Raw genomic sequence first — 21,306 nt, 5'->3', positions numbered from 1 at the left:
GTGTCTTTACCTGGACTGAAGTGCAGAAACAGAGTCTTGTATTGATATTGTATTTAACAGATATGATCGCAAACATTGTGCCACACTGTGATTCGGTGTGGTCTTAGGACAGTGCAATCTCAGGTGGTTTCTTTTTTTATTTTCTTTTTTTCTTTTTTTCTTTTTTTCTCTTAATTCTTAGGTTGATTTTGAGCTGGTAGCAAACTTGTGTTTAAAGACTTGGTCCCTTTGGGCAGAAATGCACACACTTTAGCCAGCAGCTTCATTTCTAAACAAATTCAAGTCATTTGTTCTCCAAGTCTGCATACCCTGGCCAAGTTACACATTATGTTATATGACTCCTCTACACATCGAAACCCCTGGATGCTGCACATCTAACAAGGTTACAGGATAGAAATTAGCTTCATGACACTGAATGTCTGTGAAATGTCCACAAAGCAGTATGAAAACTCCTCTGTGTGTGTAGGAGTTCTCTATTGCCTTTCCAATCTGAGTATTAACCTATTATACCTCTTCTGCTCACATACAAGCTGCTTTTCAAGTTGAAGCAAGCTTAATCACAATAAATAAATAAATAAATCCATCACTTTAACAAGTTGGCCTTCTGTCAAAAGAAAATAGATATTTTCTGAAATGTCAAAAAAAAAAGTTTGTCAAAATTCACTAAACTGTTCAAAGTGAAGTTATAACATTTCAAGTAATTGGGAGAAAACTGATAGTTATAGAATTTGTTAGATGGTATATTAATCATAGTCTCCATCCATAAGATTACATGTACACTGTGTCATACTATTTCAATTTAAATATATGCTTCTTGCTGTTTTAAAATTTGGTTATATACTGTAGAAAAATCCACACTTCCTCTTACTATAGTTTCTGAAGCTATTTCCACAGTTTGAAGTGAGCAATAAATGCAGTTATTTTAGATATTGGTCATTGGTGCCTTCCTTCTCCTCCTCCACTTAGCAGAAATATTAGTTTATTTTTGTGTCTGGTTTTTAATTTGGTTCTCGTAACAATCTTGTACGCCTACTGGGGGAATACTGACATACCTGCTGCTCTATGCCAATATGACTTTGTTACACCATGAGTGAAGCTGACTCGGCATGTTTTATATAAAACTGTTTGCTTTATATAAAAAAATATGTATTTTACACAGAAGAGGTTAAGAATCCCACAGAATCTAACTGAAACCTGTTCTTCTCCTGGTTATATCTTTTCTGTGAACCAGATGATTTCCTTCTTAACAGGCTGGAAGCACCCTTCGAGTAACTTATACCTACTCTAGTATTACTGCGTAGTGTAATAAATGTATATGGTGCCCTATGGGTATCACAGTTGGATTGTTAGGCATATGCCAAGGACATTTCTGCTCATTTGTCATTTTGGAGACAAATCCTGCTGCAACAAAGCAAAGCTAGCCTTAAGGCACCATATAAAATATTACAGATTACTGATCTATCAAGTGACAGTAACTAATGACAGGGAATAAACTCCCTCTTCTTCTAAGTCATGCCCTCACATAAAAGTATCGTCAACGACCCGTCTAGCAAAGCAGCACTTAGTTTTTGCACAGCAGTCGATGTGGCTGGTCACCCTAGTACAGCAGCTGGTCTGCAGCGGTAATTCCCAGTTTTCCCTGCACACCATAATTCTCAGCCATCTCTGCAAGAGTCAGGAATTTGGAGTAGATGCCCAGGATCAACTGCTAGGAGATTAGCAGGGGAGTTCTGCAGAGACTGTTTCACCTCGTAGCATGTTAAGGAGAATTTCATCTACAACTACATTACAGCTACCTGGAAAGAAAAATGAAGTTCAGCAGCAGTGAAGCAGTTGAACCATGCTAGAAGTTTACAGACTTTAAAGAAAAAGTTAATTTTTATTTTCTTTTACCCACAGGTCTACCCACGGATAGCGCCGGCATTTTGGCACTACCTGCGGGTAGAAGTGAGTAGCGGGTATTTGAATACTCCCACATCTTTACTTTACAGCTTACTAGTATTTACCGACCTCCTAGTTTGTCCATTGTGCAAAAATACTGAGCTACCATTCTAGCTGCCATTTCTGTGAATGTAGTCTTGTACTAATTCCATATAGTTTTGACTACAGTGTAATTACTAACCCAAGTCACAAAGATATGATGTGTTTATATGCGAGATTAAAGACAAAAAGATGAAATCTAAGACAAGGCCATATCATACATTATGACTGTAGCACAAAATCAAAATACAGAAATCCATACCTGCACCTCTTACAAACACATTTTACATTCATGAGAAGAATATAGAGTTTCAGTTCTGTTATATCATTTTTGCAAAGTTTGTACAACTCAACTTGATATCATTTCTCCCCTCTTTTGTCCCCCAGGAGCATGAGCAGCTCAGCTATTCCTCCACAAGGTCCAAGGCTCCAAGTGTTATCATCACAGGTCTCAAGCCAGCCACCAAGTATATATTTCATATCAGAGTCAGGACGGCAGCAGGATACAGCGGCTATAGCCAGAAGTTTGAATTTGAAACTGGAGATGAAAGTAAGTTTCACTGAAGGGAAAAAAAATAATCATATGCAATAGAAGTAGCATCTAATTCTAAAACAGTGAGACCCTGGGAGTTTGAATGGCTGAATCCATACCATTTGCTTATCACAAAATGACCACTGCTCTATGATAAAAAACAAGTAAGCCTCAGCCTCACACTTCTGGATTTATAACCACAAATGAAAGTTTTAGCCCAGTGCTGCAGCTGAAGAATGTTTTCATCTGCAAAATTTCCATACAGCTCCCCTTCCAACTTGCGATGTTCTGTGATCCTGTATTTGTTTAACGAAGGCCTTGCTTTTGACATCTGTCAATATAAATACCCTTAGTCAGGCTCTACATAAGTCTAGCAGCCTCAGGCAAGCTCCCAGAACACAGCGACGGGGTCTTTTCTCTGTAATTGTTAGTGATCCCAGACTCTACAAATAAAAAAATTGAAAACTTTTATATGCATTTACATCAACCAATAAGCCTACCCCATTTTCCAGTAAGAAGCAAAAAGCCTACATGTTCCTACAGTATATACAAAAGGCTTGATGCTACATATGATGTCCGTGCTCTGAACAATTTTACATTTCAGTCATGTACTGCCCTCCCTGTTCAAAGAAACTGCACACAAGGTATTTACTAGCATTTAAGATATAATTAGTGTAGTAGATACAACACTAAAACACTCATTAATGAAATTACTTTAATTAACCAATTATGTATACCATGTTTTTCATTAGTGTTTTAGAATTCAAGTTATTTAAGCTAAAATACAGACTCAAAACTATATAAGTGTTTTCAAGAGTACCCATGGGTTTGTGTTCCATTTTCATTGCTTCTTAACTTCTATTTCAAAAATGTTTTAGGAGTAGATTTCCAATTGCTTAATGCCTAAATGGACTTTTTGAAGTTTGCTAGGTACTTAAGCCAATTGATTTGAATAGGAGCTGAGCACCTGGGTGCTTTCAAGAATTCCAGTAGATCCTTTCTGCATCTTCTGATGCAATAAATATTAGGCTTTAGGCACCCAGAGACATAACTTATCAAAAGTAAATGGTATTTAAATCTCTATGAGCCTATGTCATGTTTGTAAAAATGTGACTTACCCATCTAAATCAGAAAGACTGTGGTTCCAGTGACATTTCTGTCATTGGCACTGCTGATAGAAACATCTCCTGGGAGTGAGATTCCACCCACTCCTTCCCAGCCCCACATCTCCATCTCAGTTGCATTAATGCAACTGGCTCTTGGGCTGCGTGGTGAGCTAGAGCTCACAACACTCTTAAACATTTATTACCTTCTATTACTTCCAGGCACTCAGTGTGAATCTTGATAGCGAAACATGAATACACATTATTTATTTGCTGTTTACCAACATCTATTGCTTAAGCCTGTTCCTGACTAAAAGTATTTGATTTGTTCTAAATGTAAATTGTGTGATTGAAAGGAAATGTAGATAGAATTGTTCTTTATGATCAATCGAGATGGAGGTGGAGAGAAATTCTGTTGCTGTTTGAAATGCTACCTGGAGCTAAATAAAGACTTCAGTTTAATTAGAAGGGTAGTTCAAAGGACCGTGTCTTATTCAAATATTTATACAGCACTGCTTTAGATTTCAAGGGAGGGGGGGATGGGGGGGGGGGGGGGGGAAGCAAAGTAAGTGCCTGCTGGTAAATATTACTTATTTCAAATTGAAGCAGTACTCTGACCATTCAAGTGATGCCTTGTTTCTCTACAGTTATCTTACTTCCTCACAGCAGTATTTTGAAAATCGGCCTATTCTAAACTGTAGGGCAATCCATATGATTATGATCATTCATTTGTACCCCTTTCACAACACAGACCAAATGTCTGTAATTCTGTAACTTTTCCAGACAGCTAATGACCATAGATTGAAATGTAACATCTACCATATACCAATAGTCTTGATTTAAAATCTTCCAGTAATGGGGAGCTTACCATATTTATAGGTAGTGTCAGTGCTTAAGCCTCATAACTAAAAATCAGCACCTTATTTCTACCCTTTTTTTTTAATTTGTTTTTAATTTAATTTGTACCTTGTCACCCTTTTCTGCCAAATTAAAAAAGCAAAATAGTATCAGAAATCTCTTCCTCATCTAAATGTGTGCATGCTCGTTTTAAAACTTCTCATCTTTCTCATAAATTATATAAATGACCTCTCTCACTCTAAAAAAATCCAGATTTTCCAAACGTTGAATAATTCTGTAGCTCTCTAGATTTTTACCATCCTTTTTGAAGTATAACTTCAGAGCTGAATCTGATGCTGAATTAAATAGGAAAACTAAATCTTTTTATGATGCCGTGGACAGATCTAACACTGCTCACCTCCTTTTTTTTTTTTTCTTTTTATTCTTTAGGTTTGTTTTGGTTTTTTTTTTACCTATAGGTCTAAGCACTTGTAGCCTGAACTAGAGCATTGTCTCACACAGCTGAATAACTAGAACAGACCAACATTTTTGTCAGTACCGTTGTGTTCCAAGATACTGATCTACATCTAGGTGGAGGGATTAGGGAGGGTTATGCTGCACAGTTGTATCAGTACACATAAATGCTAATTCACCCTTGCTGGCATGCATCTCTCTTACAAAGTGGTCCAAGTCAAACTGTGTAAAGAGTCATAGAATCACAAAATCACAGAATGGCTTGGGTTGGAAGGGACCATGAAGATCATCTCGTTCCAATCCCCTGCCAGGGACAGGGACACCTTCCACTAGACCAGGCTGCTCCAAGCCCCGTCCAACCTGCCCCTGAGCACTGCCAGGGATGGGGCAGCCACAATCTCTATGGGAAACTGTGCCAGTGCCTCACCACCCTCAGGGAAGAATTTCTGACCTAACTCTACCCTCTTTCAGTTTAAAGCCACCCGCCCCGTCCTACACTCCTCGCCCTTGTAACGAGCCCCTCTCCCGCGTTCCTGCAGGGCCCCGTCAGGCACTGGCAGGGGCTCTCAGGTCTCCCCGCAGCCTTCTCCTCTCCAGGCTGAGCCACCCCAGCTCTCCCAGCCTGTCTGCACGGGAGAGGGCCTCCAGCCCTCAGATCATACTGTGTCCCTCCTCTGGACTCATTTGTTACTCTCGCAGTATGCAGCTCAGCTGAAGATGTTCTGATTTTTTACATATATATTCTTCTCTATTATTCTGAAAGATACCAAGTAGTGCTAGGCCAAAGCAGACTATTGCAGCTCCCTCCATTCCTACCCATCAGAAACAAGTTACTTGGTGAAAATTCCAGGTTTGCAATTGCTTTCTGTGGTCTTTCACATAGCCAGATTTAATTCATGTGGGCTATACTGATTTTATATAAAGTTAACATTTTCATGAGAAGGCTGGGAAGAAATTCTGTGTTGCCAACAGAAAATTAATCAACTGAAAATCTCATAAAATTGGCCAAAAATATTTCAAGTCATGTGTTTCATAAAAATCCTTCTCAACTGGCACCAGCTTTAAACATCCTTCAGCTCTCTACAAACTGTACATGTTACAGTCTTAGCATCTAGAGAAGAATTCCAGGACCAGTTGCAGATGAACACCTGAGGTTGTTCCATTTGAATATTGACATAATTTGTTAATAAATAGTGGTAAAGTGAGCAAGCCAAAATTAATTAAGATTTTTCTTTAAAGTGATAGAGAAGTTGTGGAAAAGTAATGGTTCATGAACTGTGGGATGGGTATACCAGTGTCCTAAAACATACTGCCCTTGGCAGGACAGCGCTGGCGTGTCTGCTCCAGTTTACTGGTTGAAACACTCTCTGTGCCACTTCACTTTTACAGAATAAAGCTAGATACATCATTACTAGGAACACTAAGACATTTTGGTATAATTATTAACGGTGGTGCACAAGGCGGAAAGGCCAAGTCTGTAGCAATAATGAGGACAGTTGATTAATCTTGCAGTGCTGGTCTGGCTTTTGGGAAGCCCCCTCACCTACCAGCAGACCGAGGCAGCCATTGCTTGGGGAGCGTGTTGTTCTTGAACTCTTATCCCTGCTGCAGAGACCAATAAATGGAACAGCTAATAGAGTAAAAATTGTACTTTCCTTGTGAAAGGAAATGGAGTTACCTGGAGAAGTCAGAAAACTTCTCTTCAAGGAAGCAGAGATCGATGAATGGATGTTGTCAAGCGTTTCTTCCACTATTAAAGCCAAGAGGCTGCTGCTGTAATAACTTTACAGAGCATAGTAACTACTGCTTTTGACCATGTTCCTAATTGACATTTTATTCCATCTCCCTGTTTTGCTACCTTACAGGCAAAACACTTCTAGCAAAGCTGACAGGGTTTCACCCCGACCTGTGCCACTGCTGTGGCTATAAACTGAAGCATAACCTCACTCACAGTTCCTGCTTTTATGTATCAGGAGTACCAACTGAATCACTACAAACAGCTCTGGTCCTTCCTAGGGTAGAATAAAATATATTCTGAGAATAAAAGATCGTTTGTCCCAGGGCAAACATGCTTTAGTCTTTAGCTGTTTTCCCTCTCCCTATTTTTCTCTCTCGCTCGCTCTTCTAACTAGCTGTTTACGGAAGACTTTTTTTGTTTGGTTGGGTTGTGTTGTTGTTTGTTGGTTTTTGTTTTGTTTTTTTTAAATTACTGATTCAAAGTATTCTTTTTTTCTGGAGAAATGTCTTTTTACTATATCACCTCAGAGGCCCTTGTGCCTCAGTAACTTGTAAAATATGGAACAATTTACGGCTGTTAGGCAGTGCCATGTTTTCATGCTGTAGCTTTTGCGCAGGGCTTGTTCTAAAACGGAGGGTATCTTCCAGGTCAACCCTCACGTCATTAGGAAGAAAAAAAAAATCTGAAAGGGAACTAGCTGGCTTGTTCCAAAAGGGACTTAAGGGGCAAGCTAGCATGTGTGCAGTGTGGGCTAGTGCCTGGGCTGAACAGAGTGATAAATGTAAGCACATGACAACTTTTAATCCAAAAGTAACGTAGACATTTGTATGCTTCAAATAAATCATATTAAGAATTAAAAAAAAAAAAAAAATTCAGAAATGCTGCTAGAATAGCTGATTAGATAATTTATAAATTTGAGGACTGTGAAAACTAATTGGCCTGGAACCTTTATCATGATGAAACAATAATTTTAATTTGTTTACTGTAGGCACAGATGGTGACTTTCTTGTATTGTCAGATCTGCTGAATTCTCACATTCTTCTTCCTCTTCCCACATCCACAAAATCTATCTTTAACTTTTCAGCCTCAAATCATGCTATTTTGGATTTGCCACCAGATGTGATTTACACCCTGAACTCCATTTTTTGAAGAACTCCAAAACTCAAGAGAAGGGTCCCGAATCGTTGAATCCAATAGAGCTCTAATATTTTTTCAAGCACATGCTCTGATTCATGCCACAACAGAGAAGAAATGTATTGAATTACCAATGCAAAATGGAGGGGGGGGTTGTTAGAATGTTTGAGGTTTTGACAATAGTAAATTCAGTTTCTGGCTGAAACAAACAAATGAGATGACACATATCTCATGTGTAGAAACTGTTTTTCTGGGTCTCTGCCCATGGCTGCCTAGTCCTACTGTTCATTCAGTAGTAGCCACCACTGGATGCCTCAGAATGTCTCATTTTGATCTTGAAGTATTTGCTTGCTGTGGTTTATACTTTCAGGCAGTTGTTCTTCAGATTTGACTTTGGCCTATCTCATTTCTCTACTGTGTATGTCCAGAAGGCCCAGAGACTTTACTTGTCCTCTGCATTTCCTAACCAAGAGCAACATCCTTGCTCAGATCTCAAATTGCTTGCACAGGCTTTCCATTCGCCCACCAGTCAGGAAGCTAATGTTAGGGGCAACATGTTGAAAGCTTTTCAAGCAGATACATGCCAAAAACTTTTAGATTCTTATGCTAGTGATGGCATTGTTTTTCCCTTTTAAAATTCCTTTTTAAGATTGCCTTTCCACTGCTTCCTTCCTTTCCTGCATTCCCCCTTAGATTGGAGCCCATCAGCTCACTACAGCACAGGAACTACAGCACTTATGAAAATGTAAATGTTACCCTAATTAGACTTTATATTTTTCTTTCCTACTGTTCCTAAGCACTGTTGTTTACGCCACCTTGTAAACCCATCTGACAGCCCGTTCCTGTCTGTTAGAGCTCCAGTTCTCACCAGCCACACTTATCTACCTCACAGCTACTCACAGTTATCTGTCTAGCTGTCTTTCTGTCACTTTTTTATCTTTCAGTCTGCTGGAAGGTCCGCTGCCTAGTAGATGTCAAATTGAAATAACTAAAGAACGTAGCTAAAAGGCAGAAGTGAGCTGTCATTAGGGCTTCTAGCCCTTTTATACCAAATACATAACCTTTTAAAAGATTTTAAGAAATTTGCTCAAAGAAAAGACAGGAGAACAGAGCTGGAAGATTCTCTCTGTCTTTCATCCTCTTGCATCGTGACTAAAATATCTGCACCATCTCTTCCCGCCTACCCAGCGAGGAAGTGGAGAAGCCTCAGGGTATTTCCCTTCAGCACAGAGAGGAAGGAAAGTGCAGTTCCTCCTCCACACACCTGGGTGAAGAACTCAGAGAGGGACTGAGACAGGGCAAGGATGTAAGGAGTAGATGGTGGGGACAGAACCGACTCCAAGCTGGATGCAGAAGGGATTTCTGGGCACAGTTTAAGCAAGGAAGCTGGAATGATGAAATTAGACACTTCAAATGTCATTGTGGGCATCTAACCTCAGGTAAGCATGAAGAGTAATGGGACTGAAGAGTTTATCTGGGTAATACACTTCTGGGTACATGTATGATACACACTGCAATTGTAAAATCAAATCGCCACTTTGACTAATCACATTAGTTGCAGCAACAATGTGTTTAAAGAGTTCTGATACCCAAACATAATAGAATACTATCTAATCATCTACTGGGATAAGTAATAAATCCTCCTTTTTCCTCATCTTATGCTGCTCATTTTTTAAAACCTGTTTTTTGTCAAAATAAACTTACTGAGCAGACAGGCAGAGAGAAAGACATACTACCAGACAAAACAGCCAGCCCAGTTAGATAGATACTAAGCTCCCTTAAGAGTCTTAGCACTGCTGGTGGTTTACATATTCCTGTTGCACCAGCACATCCTTGCCCCCTTGCTTATCAGCCTCAACTATGGAATGCAGCGTGGCCCCATTCGTGGTACAGCCACATCCATCCCTGTGATCACAGAGCCACTGATCACCCCTGCACTGGACACATTAGCGCGGTGCACAGCTGGCAGATACAAGACCATGCATCGGAGACTGTAGAGACAACAAAATCTTGATTTTAGCTCTGTGATTGCTGGGCATGTCTAACAAATGAGATTCTGGGAAAAGTGCTGTGTACTTCTATGATTAAATGCAGCACTCTAATATGTGCACACAAGGAGATGAACTAAGGTTGCAGGGGCTTGTTTGGTTTTGCAACCTATCATAATTGTTTTTTTAAACTGAGTTTCTCTGTCTTGCATAATCAAGAATATTCCTGAGGAGAAGCACAGGGCCATATACCGATATGCCCAGCTGATGGAGAGGAAAAATGAAGGAAGAAAAAGCAGGAAACAAAAAAGATTCAGGAACATGTACAACAGAAACAAGACATGTAAAGGCTCTTATTTACAACTTGGACTTTAACTTAAGAGAAAGTTGAAGAAATTAGAAAAGAACAGAGAGATGGAGGGACATGCTGAATTTAATTTAGAATGGTGCAATGCTGTAAAAATTGTAATTATTGAGTATCCCTGATTACTCTCTTCTTGCTGCCTAGATAGTGTTTTATGGAACCTCTTACCTGCATGTGAGGAGCCTGGGTGTGCGCATACACATGTGCTTATATATGTGCTGTTCACTGCACTGTGCCTTTATTGATTTCTAGAAAGATCGCTTCAAGAAAAAATAAGTATTTCCATCATTTTACCTTACCTGCCTCTCTGTCAGTTTTTAACAAATCCACATTTTCCAATTATACTTCTCTGTCATTTGCCGGTTTTATCTGACAAGTAAATTAAGGTCATCGGGGAGCGTCAGGCCTGAAAGCCCTTTACAGTGATTTGGCTACTTGGGGAAAAAAAAAAAAAAATCTCACGTATTGGACTCTGGCACCTCTGCCAACATAGTAAAATACAAACGAGAAACAGAATGATCACTTTTTATGTATGTTCAGTCTCAGCTAAAACTCGGATTGCTTAGGGATTGAAAGACCTAAGTCAGTCCGGAATTTCTCCCCTTCATGAATTTCTCCCTGGTTCCTAATAGGAAATATATGCCATTAAACTGATAGATTGCATTCTGGTTTAGCTAAACCAGCAAAAAATATCAGCTCGATTCAGCAGAAATGATCCAGGACACATTACTTTCTTCATCTTGAGAGCTGCAGAGCACTGCTTTGGACCATGGAATCAGTCCCTACATTTGCATCTTTAATTCTCATGAAGAAAGGCCCTGGGTTGCCTCCTTGGCAATGAATGTCTATTGAAGCAGACAGCTAATTTCTCTGAGCTCATGGTTTGCTTTTCTCCTGATGAATTCACTATTTTTGCACACTCCTTTTTTGTATTAAAATGAGATAAAAAGAAAGAAAAAAAAAAAAAGAAAAAAAACAATCTGAGGGCTGCAGCTTGTCCTCTCACTTCCTTTTGCAAGGATGGGCAAGATAGACTTATCTAAAACCTCCTCCTCCATTTACACCTTCAAACTGTGCCTGACTCTAACAATCTTTACAACATTTAGCACAACCCCCTGCTAGTCTGAAAACAGTATTCAGCATTTCATTTGCAGAGCCTGTTGTTATTGGCATTGTTACTTGTGTGGCATGATATTTGTTCTGCTGTATTTCTCCAACTAAATCTGACTCTGCAGAACATAATGCAGTGCTAGAATCCACTCCCATAATATCACTAGATACCATTTTGGAGATTAGCTATTCAGTGAGTATTTGCTACATCATTTATTGGAAGATGTATATATTTAACTTGTCTGTGGAGAGCTTATGACCACAGATACTGAATGACTTGTAATTTACTGCCTGTGCATATCTCCATTAAATTATACGGTCAGAAACCTAATGGCTGAAATTTAACAAGTTGTTTTTGCTGAAAATTTGACATAAACTATTGTTTTTGTTTGCTTTACTACTTTTACAAAGCCAGTTTACACTGCTAATTTCTAAACCACTCATAAATATTATTTAGAAGCTAAATGTTTTTCTTGGAAACAGCATTTTATGAGGCTTTGGGCAGCAATGTGTGCATTGTAATGGGTTTCATCAACTGCAGAGTGAGAGAATACAGCCTGCTGACCTTTCTAGGCAGCAGCTTAGGTGCTTTCCCTAAGTTTTAATCGCCTGGTGCCTAAAGAAAGCTGAAGATTTTGCTCACGGAACCGTTTGCAAGTTTAAAAACGCAAAGCTGCTTTCCTGAGAAATCTAAAATTTCTTTTCTTTCCTACATTTACTACTCTTGCCAGAGGTCATTGAATAGAATTACTTATTCTTCTTTCAGAACAAAGTGGTGTTTCTCATGGAAACAGAAAGTTAGGTAAACATGACATAGTAAAATGTTCAAGTGTAACTGAGTTTAAGAAATAAAACTTTGGAGTCACAAAACAGGAGATGATAGAGAAAAAACTGAGCCTAATTATTTTTCTGCTTATGTAATACTTGGAAAGTGAGGACCAACTGGACTGGATGTAGTACTTTGTTAATGTAAAGGTTTTATATTATACAGAATAAATTAATATAAATAGCAAGTGTCTAGAGACTGGATAATTTCAGGTGATCTTTTTTAACTCCTAAATGTCATACAAAAAGCAGAGAGGAAAACACAAGGTGTAAGAAAATCAGTCTTTTCTTTCAACTATAGTGTTGCAAATCACCAGAGCATGTTATAGATAAAACCATACACATTTTGTGACAATAAAACTAAACACCTGACATACAAAAGGGTGTGTGAGGCTACACATTAGGTGTGTTTTTTCTGCTTTGCTGTCTTCTGAACCCAGTTTCATCTCTCTTACATACACAGCCCTGCTGCTGGCTTCGCTGGGACAGCTGGACGGAAAAAAGTTCTGAATTAGATGTAGGATTAATCTAAAGCTAAAGAAAAAATATGTTCTAGTTTTGTGTCCAAAATCCTGTCACACTCAAACTTTTGTAACTTGCAAGTGTCTGATAATGCCAGCTCCTCATTTTAAAAAACTGTAAACATCTTCTCCCCTTCATTGTAGTTGGGATATGGATTACCGTTTTTCACTTCACAGGTATGTTCGCATCTGACGTACAGAGTAATGGCAACATTTGACCACTGAAGTGTTATCACCCTTTCTGCAAGAACCCTGGGTGATGGAACTTCAACCTCTTTTCTTTGTGCTTCTCTTTCAGCTTCGGATATGGCTGCAGAGCAGGGACAGATTCTTGTAATCGCCACTGCTGCTGTTGGTGGATTCACTCTCCTGGTCATCCTCACTTTGTTCTTCCTGATCACTGGGAGGTAATTAACACTACAATGGTCTCATTGAGTCAGGGTCAGAGTCATACAAGCCTAAGAATTTAAGAGTAATAGTTAAGTCATTAAACCATGTTTACAATGCTAAAATAAGGTTTAGACATAGTGAGGTGAAAATCCTCTTTGTTCAACACTGCTTATACTCGTAGTTCTATTGTGAATGTTGGTTTTTTGTAAAAACCCAGTTTGGGATGCTAAGCAATTATGTGAAATTGGGAACTAGCTTGGCTATTTTTAAAATAAGTTTCTGGACCTTTTGCCTACAGAGCAAGAATTTAAAAATACAATGTACCTGCATCCCCAAGGCTCTGACATTAGAAGACAAAAGCCAAAAAACCTATGGTATTTTTTGGAAAATCTTATAGCTATCCGTTGCAAAGCTTTGAAGGGTGTAACCTTAGGATTTTTGGTGTCTTGGCCTTGGCAACGTAGCTTGCTAAAGGCACTGAGTGAACAATTCTTCAATACTTTTCCTACCTTAAATTTGTTTGGAAAAATCATACACAATTATGTATCTATTTTATATGCACTTCCAAAATTATGTATATATTTTGTATGCTCATTCCTGCATCTATTAAGATAAAATACAGGAATTATGTAATGAAATTAACCCAAGGAAAACTTTACTCCAAAAATACTCAAAATTATTCTATGGCCTGTGATACCACTGGTGAACAGAAAATAGCTTTCTGAAGGTCCTGTTTTATTGCTTTTTGACTTTTCTTTTTTTTTTTTTTTTAATTGCATTGAAGCTATGCCAATTAAATCTACATTGCAGCACTACTACAGGGGAATTCACCAGTCTGGACAATGATTATTTTTTGTACCTACCCTGATTCTTTACTTACAATTCTTTCACTACAGTGCTGATTGTCATCCTTCCTTCAATTGATGTGTTGATCAGGATCAAATAATGACATTATGCAAACTGGATCAGAAAAGCATTTTGATTTGGGTGGGCAGATGCCACGTTCAATTACACAGTGAAGGTTTTTAGGGAACTCACAAATTCTAATCGAACATGCTAAAAAACGCACATTGAGTTGGAACATCAGTCCTTGCTGGAGCTCAGATTCCCACAGGCGTAGCTGCTTCCATGCTGCCTTGTTTCCTTTTTCACTGAGCTTCTGTGTGTCTCCTGTAGGATTTCAGGACTTTACCTGCTTCCACCCGGAAGCAAAGCAGAATTTAAGAGGACAAAGGCATTATGTCCCCATCTCCTCTGTGAGACATCAGCGGCACCACGGTGCTGCCATGGATCGAGAAAGGCTAAAAGCAGACTGGTATGTGCAGAGTGTGGGCCTTCGAGCCAAGGAGTTGGGCTCAAGCTCCTGCTGCAGGCTCCGTAGGGGCTTACGTGGGCTCAGACCCCTCTCTACATTCTTCCCCTATACACTCTTCTCCATAAAACAGCCGGTGGATGACCTCTGTGTGAGGAATGGTCTCCGTGGAGTTTTCTTCTTGCCCACCTTGGGGCCAGGAAAAATCCAGAGCTGGGATGGGAGGCCGCGCTGTTCCTGTCCTGGTTCAGAGCCTGCGTTTGTCCTTAGGGAAAACACATTACACTGACCCCTCTGAACGCGGTAACAGTCACCGCGGGCAGGGCTGGTATCGGTAGGCGGTGCTGCGGTTTCAGGTTTGTAATGAAGTTTCTGTTTTGTTGGTGTAGCATTACCTCTAATTTGAAAATTAAGTGGAGTCCTATCAGTATAGGCTGGAGGTTTTATTTGCAGTACCCCAGCAACCAAATATGGCACTACAGTAGCTGCCATTATGGAATTAATGCTCGGTCTGCTAAATAATAAAACCACATAAGTCTAACATTCTGTTGAAGTTAATGGGAGCAGTTAACACTGGAACACATTGTGACCTTAGATAATCTTAGAAGCTAAGCAAATATTCCTGTGATTACTACAAACACTGACAAACAGTAGGGTCTTTCAGAAGAGAGAGGAATTACTCAAACTTTCGAAGAAAATGATCGTGTGGAATCCTGGAACATAACTCAAACTCTTCCTTTAGAAAAAGGTCAATAAACTCAGGAATTAAAAAAATATATGGAAATAGATTTATTTCTGCATTTATTCCTCTTGTCTGCTAATTTTAAGGATATCAGAGTTTCTCTTAGCTTTCTAGCATCTTACTCAACGGAACCATTTCAATTATGTAAGATACGATTTCATTTTGAAGTGCTGCTTAAATGCAGTGGTAAGAGTGTATTCCACAGAAGACAGAACAAGAAAATTTTAAACAAATACTCAATTTACTCTAGGACTGGAGGCAAATTTCTGTTGGAAAAACGGGATCAGTACCCTACAGACGTGCTCTGCTTCACTGTTTAGAATTATCAATTCGATGAGCTGTGGAGTCGCAGGGCTGCTGATGAGCCTGTTGACAGTGGAGAGGCTGGGTTAAGTGAGCACCTGCCTCGGCACTTTGCTGAGCGATTACCCACTGAGAGCAAGGAGGGAGCGTGGCTGTCGACTGCAGGCAGAAAAATGAAAGCGACGGAGACTTGGAGGCGCAGGATACGCAGCAAGATGGGGGTCTTGGCTAAATGCCAGGCAACGCAAACTTAAAGCTCAGTGTGATTTGTTCTTCTCATTACAGAAATCATTCCTCCCTGATTGTTCTGTAGCTAGCGCTAACGGGGAAAGGGGAGCTGGAAGACTCCTCTGCTGGTGATTACTCGCTGGCTTCTGTAGTCAAATTGGGGCAACATGCATACTTAGGAGGATTGGGCAGGGTTAAAGCCTTGTTTCTTTGACCTTTCCCTTGTGTAAGAACTTGAGTTCAGTGTTGTTGGCAGTTGGCATGCTACAGAGCAGTAGATCAGGTCCTAAAAACGGCACTGGCATATTTAGTGGTCCCAACAGCTGATGTGCAATTTAAAGGTTCCAACCAAAGCTGAGAAGCCACCGGTTGCTGTTTCCCTCTATAAGTGTATATAACCATGAGCTTCAGAAGTTTCTGCCTTCTGGTGTTCATCATCACATCTGTAGCAATAAATGAATTTATGAGTGTTCCTACTCTGCTTCAGTATTTCATATGAACCATTGAAATGAGGTGGGTACATTCACATTTTCCTCATGTCTCCATTGTTAGCATTTTACTGGATAAACAATCTATAATTATAGTTTAGTTTATTTTATAAGGCTGGTAATGAACACACAGAGGCCAGTCGTTTCTTTCAAGCTGGTCTTGAAACTGAATGTCTGTACAGCGATGCACATGTCCGCACGCACTGCTGTTCCCCACCAGGGTCAGTGCCTCACCAGCCCTTAGCCCAGATTTCCCTCTAAGTCATACTTCTTAAACTCTTCAGTGAGTGAGAATGAGCTTTAAGACCAAAAGCAAGTATTTTGGGGTTTCTTGATTGCAACAGTTGCTCCTATCATGTGACCCTCTAAATCAGCATTAACAGTCCCACATGTAGGCAGTAGCCAGGCTGGGGGATTTCGTTACAGGCAGCCTGAGAGCTTGCCATTTGGCAGTTTTCTCCAACACACCCTTGCACTGTCAGGTAAGGTCACTAACAATTCACAAACGTCCACAGTTTTGTGTTGTTTGCCAAGGATTTGCGATTTTATAGCAATCATACAGTCATATGTTAAATCATCATATTCACATAGGAGGCTACGTATTGTTTATCGTATAGGATAGCTGCTATCTCAGAAGAAGTCAGTGCCTGGCTCAGACTGAACAGCGCTACTCAGAAAAGAAAGGAAAAACAAAGCAGTCCTGGTGTGAAAAAATATTTCCTTTTTTCATGAAACATGATGAAGTCATAGAAACTATTACCTCATGAAGAAAATATGAGCTTTTTTGACCCTTTGGATATGAAAATTAATAAGATCATTAGTAAAAACCAATGTATGCAAATAAGAATTCAGGGAAATGATTGATTAAAATATCAGGATTCTTTGGAGGAGTCGAACTTGGAAATAAAATATTGGATCAAGCCTTGAAATTAAGTAGTCATTTTCATACTTATCATTCAACCATGATTTATCTTTATTTGTACCTAATTTGTTTGTAGTTCTTCATGCATATTTCTCTCTTTAGATTAATAAATAAATGTATATTCCAAATGCAAAGATTTTGGCTTTCATAAAAGTGCAGATAAAACTTTATTTACCTTCGGTTTATGTATGACACGTGTTTTAATTAAAACCTCACTTGTTTTTCTCGAAAGATGCCAGTGGTACATAAAGGCCAAAATGAAATCTGAAGAGAAAAGAAGGGCTCATTTGCAAAACGGACATTGTAAGTAGTTCAGCACTGAGTTACAGAATATCTGTATCACGTTTTAAATGAAGAATGTTCATTGTTTTCTGTACAGCTTTTGCCCTTGATGGTTTAGTCTGGCTATTTGAATAGTTTTTTACTTTCTGCACCCTCAAGGGTATTTATTTCTATATTCTCTTGAACAATTTCACTGAATTCACTCTAGTTAATAAGGTTTTTTGGTATTCTATTAATACTATTTATCAGTTTTTCAGGTATATTTCTTTGAATTCTCAGCTGGTCTGGACCATATTGAATTTCTGCCTCAAAATTCCTCTCTTGGTTGCTATGTGCCTCATTTATATCCAGTTCTCTTTGGCTCTAGGGATCTTCACTTCCAGCCACCCAAGAAATTAAAAGTGGAATGGGGTGTCTTCCCTCGTGTTCTCGCTCACTGATCAGTACAGTGAGAGAATATCCTGGCAATGTCCCATAGGCAGTATATTCGTTTATTTAGTTTGGTTTAGCTACTTAGTTTAAATTGTTAGCCTTACTGTTATGTTAGAGTAGATATTTAAAGTCTTTATTCAAAGAGTATTAGAAAAAGGGCACTAAATTTTATTATTCTTTTGCCATTTCTTGTAACATCCCTCAAAATACTATGATCAAGGCAGAAGATAAGTCACCAGAAATAAAATCATTTTTCAGGTGACACCACTATATCCAGCCAAGTGACTCTTTCTGTCAAGGAAAAGGGCACAGTTCCCCATAAAGGATACTCCCTTTGAAGATTTGTTTGTCATTTGTTTTCAAATATGATCAGAAAGGAAAGACGACAGAAAGCTTTCTGCTGAAAAGTTTGATATACGCCTCGGAGACCGTGACTGCATTTGAGAAAAGCCTCGCTCAGTGTCTTTGAGGCCAGGGTGAATGATGACTGTATTTCATGTTGACACGTAGCTTCATCTCAGAGGCTTCTCATTCATTTGCAGTTATCTCAGCATCAGACTGGAGGGGGCAAGTACTCACGTGTGCTCCATAGAACTAAGGATAAACAGGAGTTTCTGTGATTTGCCCTAACAGCTAAGACTGGATTGCCAGCAATACTCCCTCCTTTACGCTTAGCACCCAGCACCTCCAAAAGTGCCTCCGTCATGTTAGCGGCAATCTTTACCTGACTGCTGAGTGCCTATAGATTTGGTATCCAACATCTCAACTTGAAACAATATGTGGGGCTGCAGGGTCTCTGCTGTGATCAGTATAATGGTAACCTCTCCTAGACTGGCTGAAGCTGTTTAAAAAAAAAGCCTCACTGCAAACCCTGCACTGCTTAGCGTCACCTCTGCCCAGATCTGTCATGTCCACGTTTTACATCCTATGCTTCTGCTGTGTGCAGAAGAAAACCATCTCCTGTTCGTCCTTCCTCTCTCCCTTAGGAGCTCGCTGTGAGTCGGAGGATGATTTCAGGAAATAAAGCCTTTGAAGGGACTTAGAATGGGACCCGTGATCTTGCCAGTAATACGACATCCCATGATGTCTGGTGTCCTCCCTGTTTCTGTATGGCGCATGTACTCTCTCAGCAGTGGCCCAAATGGCTGTTGCATGCTAATTAATGATGCCCAGCCACACTCATGTGTCCTGAACATGTGTTCTTTACCTAATGCATTTAGGTTCATCAGATAATGAGCTGCTTTAGACTCAGCTACAAAATGGTAAGAGGAAGAAGGCTGAGAGGTACTTAATTATTTTAAAAGAGGTTCTCTGGACCCTGCTGCAGTACCCTCCTCTTATCCTCATAAGTTGATGCATTATCTACATCAGCTTCTGTTAATGGATTGAAAGTTTTCCAGAACTTAATCACTGCATGGCAGCAACCTAAAAAAATTCCCATACAGATAGTCCAAGAGAAACAACGTAAGTTCTTGGATGTGCTGTACTCAAGAACACAAGGGATATTAGCCACGCCAGAAAATGATGGCTTGCTGGAGCCTGCCAAAGCAATCTGGCACCAACCCACTATTGCCATGGCCATCTCCAAGGAAGCAGACACAAATTATCGAAGCCTTGTAAATGGATTGGGATATTTTTGTTCTCGTCTTGCACCTGGCTGTCTGGTTGTTCCAGCTGATCAGAAGAGAACAAAGCAGCACAGTCCTCCAGGAGCCATCCTGAGAGAAAACGATCTCAAAGATTGGACCCTTTTGGCAAAAGGATTGTTCACGCATCCGCCCACAAATGAAAGGAGTGAATTAGAAAGCACTGTTTTCAAAGTAAAGGACAGATTGCCTAAATTGCCCAAGGAGCAGCAAAGGGGAATGTAAACTGTTTTGGCACTAATCACTGTTAGTCCTGAGGATCTGCTTTTCCCCGTATCTTTGAACCCTCAGTTTGGCATCCCTGTAGACACCCTTACAAGTGACCAGCTCAGAGCTCATATTTTCTCTCATGACCTGCTGCATTTTCCAGGTTTACCAGCTGTACTTGAAACATTCCTTAAGGATGTGAGCTAAGTGGAGAGACTCTAAGGAGCCCCTTCAGACTAAAATACTAAGTAGCATTTTGAAAGAAAATGCTTACAATAAAAAAAAAAAATAATGGAATTTATCTTACCCAAAATAGTATTTTCTTTAAAACTTAGCTAGGGCTGTTATTTTTCCCTATGGAAAAGTTTCCAGAAACTTTGTTGACTTCTAAATTTTCCTGCCTGAAATGCTATACCTCAGCAGATGTTTGTGTTCAGCTGGGACAAAAAACAGCTTAAGAGTTTGGCACATCTTATCAGTTGAATACCAAAGACTGAGTTTTCTAAAGGCATTTGGCTTTTTGTTCCTGTGGGACAGGATAAACTCTGGGACCCATGTAGACAGCCAACACGACAGTAACTAGAGGTATAAATAACATTCGGAGCGCCTAATACTGTATTTCCACCGTTCTTTACACTAACACTGGTTATCAGTTCTCACTGCACTCGGAAGGGATATTTAATGTAACACTGCACTGCAGCAGCCCTCAAGAAGCAGCCGTGCGTTCAGTCACCCGGAGCATCCCAGGAGATCTGAGCAGGGGCCAGCAGGAACCTGCTTACAGCTTCAGCCATGGCTTTTGCAAGTTTTGAGTTGGCAGAGGCCCATCCTCTGTCTACGGAGTCGTAACACCCAGCTCTTTAATGTCTCCAAAGCCTCTCCAAAGCCTCACCTAAAACAGCCACTTGAAGGACAAGAGGAAATGTTTTCAGTCTGTGTTCGGTCAGTCTTTGAAGGCCCTGGTGCTGCCAGCATATGGGGACAACTCATGTGGATTCTGCACTTGGTTTCTGTGAAGATGGTGGCAAGCATTAGTAATTTGGGGTCGTTACGCTCTTCTTTTGGGTTCTGAAATGTTAAATGTGGAAGATTTAATATATTATTTCCAAAACTTGCAAGTGTCTAGTTAAAAAAAAAAAAAGGGGGGAGGGGGAGGGTGTGGAGCAGGGAGAAAATACCATGTTGTTACACTGCATGAGTGTCAAAGAATTCTTGGTTCCTAGTATTCTCTCCTTTTCTTGCAGTACGTTTCCCAGGAATCAAAACATATATTGATCCAGACACGTATGAAGACCCATCTCTTGCTGTCCATGAGTTTGCAAAGGAGATAGATCCTTCAAGAATTCGTATTGAGAGAGTTATTGGGGCAGGTAAATGTATACCCACTTTAAAAATGTCTGGGCACGGAAAAACTGCTTTTCTCAAGTCACCAGGATAATGCAGGTGGTCAAGTATAGTACAAAACAGGGGCATATTTCTCTGACAGCACCAGTTCACTCTCCAGTGTGGTGGTCATGAAGTATTACATTTGGCTAATGTTCCACATGTGGGTGTATTCAAATAAGGAGCTCTTGAGAGGCAGATTCTCCAAAGTGATAGGTTTATCCCAAATCTTTTTTAGCTTTATCATTTTTTTAGGCAGGGTTGGAGTTTTAGTTGGGGTTTTGTTTGGTTTGTTGTTTTTTTTTTTACTTTGTCCCAAATGCACTCAAAACACCATGTCACTCAGCATTTGCCATAGCTAGTGT

General features: G+C 39.8%; 1 protein-coding gene across 2 annotated transcripts in view; it reads left to right on the top strand.

The window, feature by feature from the left end:
- The window catches only part of EPHA6 (EPH receptor A6), a 513,578-nt gene that overhangs the window by 374,605 nt on the left and 117,667 nt on the right, over positions 1-21,306 (top strand). For both annotated transcript variants that reach the window (XM_056329721.1, XM_056329720.1), the window contains exons 7-10: positions 2,368-2,530; positions 12,905-13,013; positions 17,224-17,294; positions 20,803-20,928. In XM_056329721.1, coding sequence (XP_056185696.1) covers positions 2,368-2,530; positions 12,905-13,013; positions 17,224-17,294; positions 20,803-20,928 — 469 coding nt within the window. The remainder of the gene's footprint in view (positions 1-2,367; positions 2,531-12,904; positions 13,014-17,223; positions 17,295-20,802; positions 20,929-21,306) is intronic.

Source organism: Falco biarmicus, chromosome 2, assembly GCF_023638135.1.
Source record: "Falco biarmicus isolate bFalBia1 chromosome 2, bFalBia1.pri, whole genome shotgun sequence".
Classification (NCBI taxonomy): Eukaryota; Metazoa; Chordata; class Aves; order Falconiformes; family Falconidae; genus Falco; species Falco biarmicus.
The sequence above is the reverse complement of the archived record's forward strand: the minus strand, read 5'-3'. Positions and strand labels throughout refer to the sequence as shown.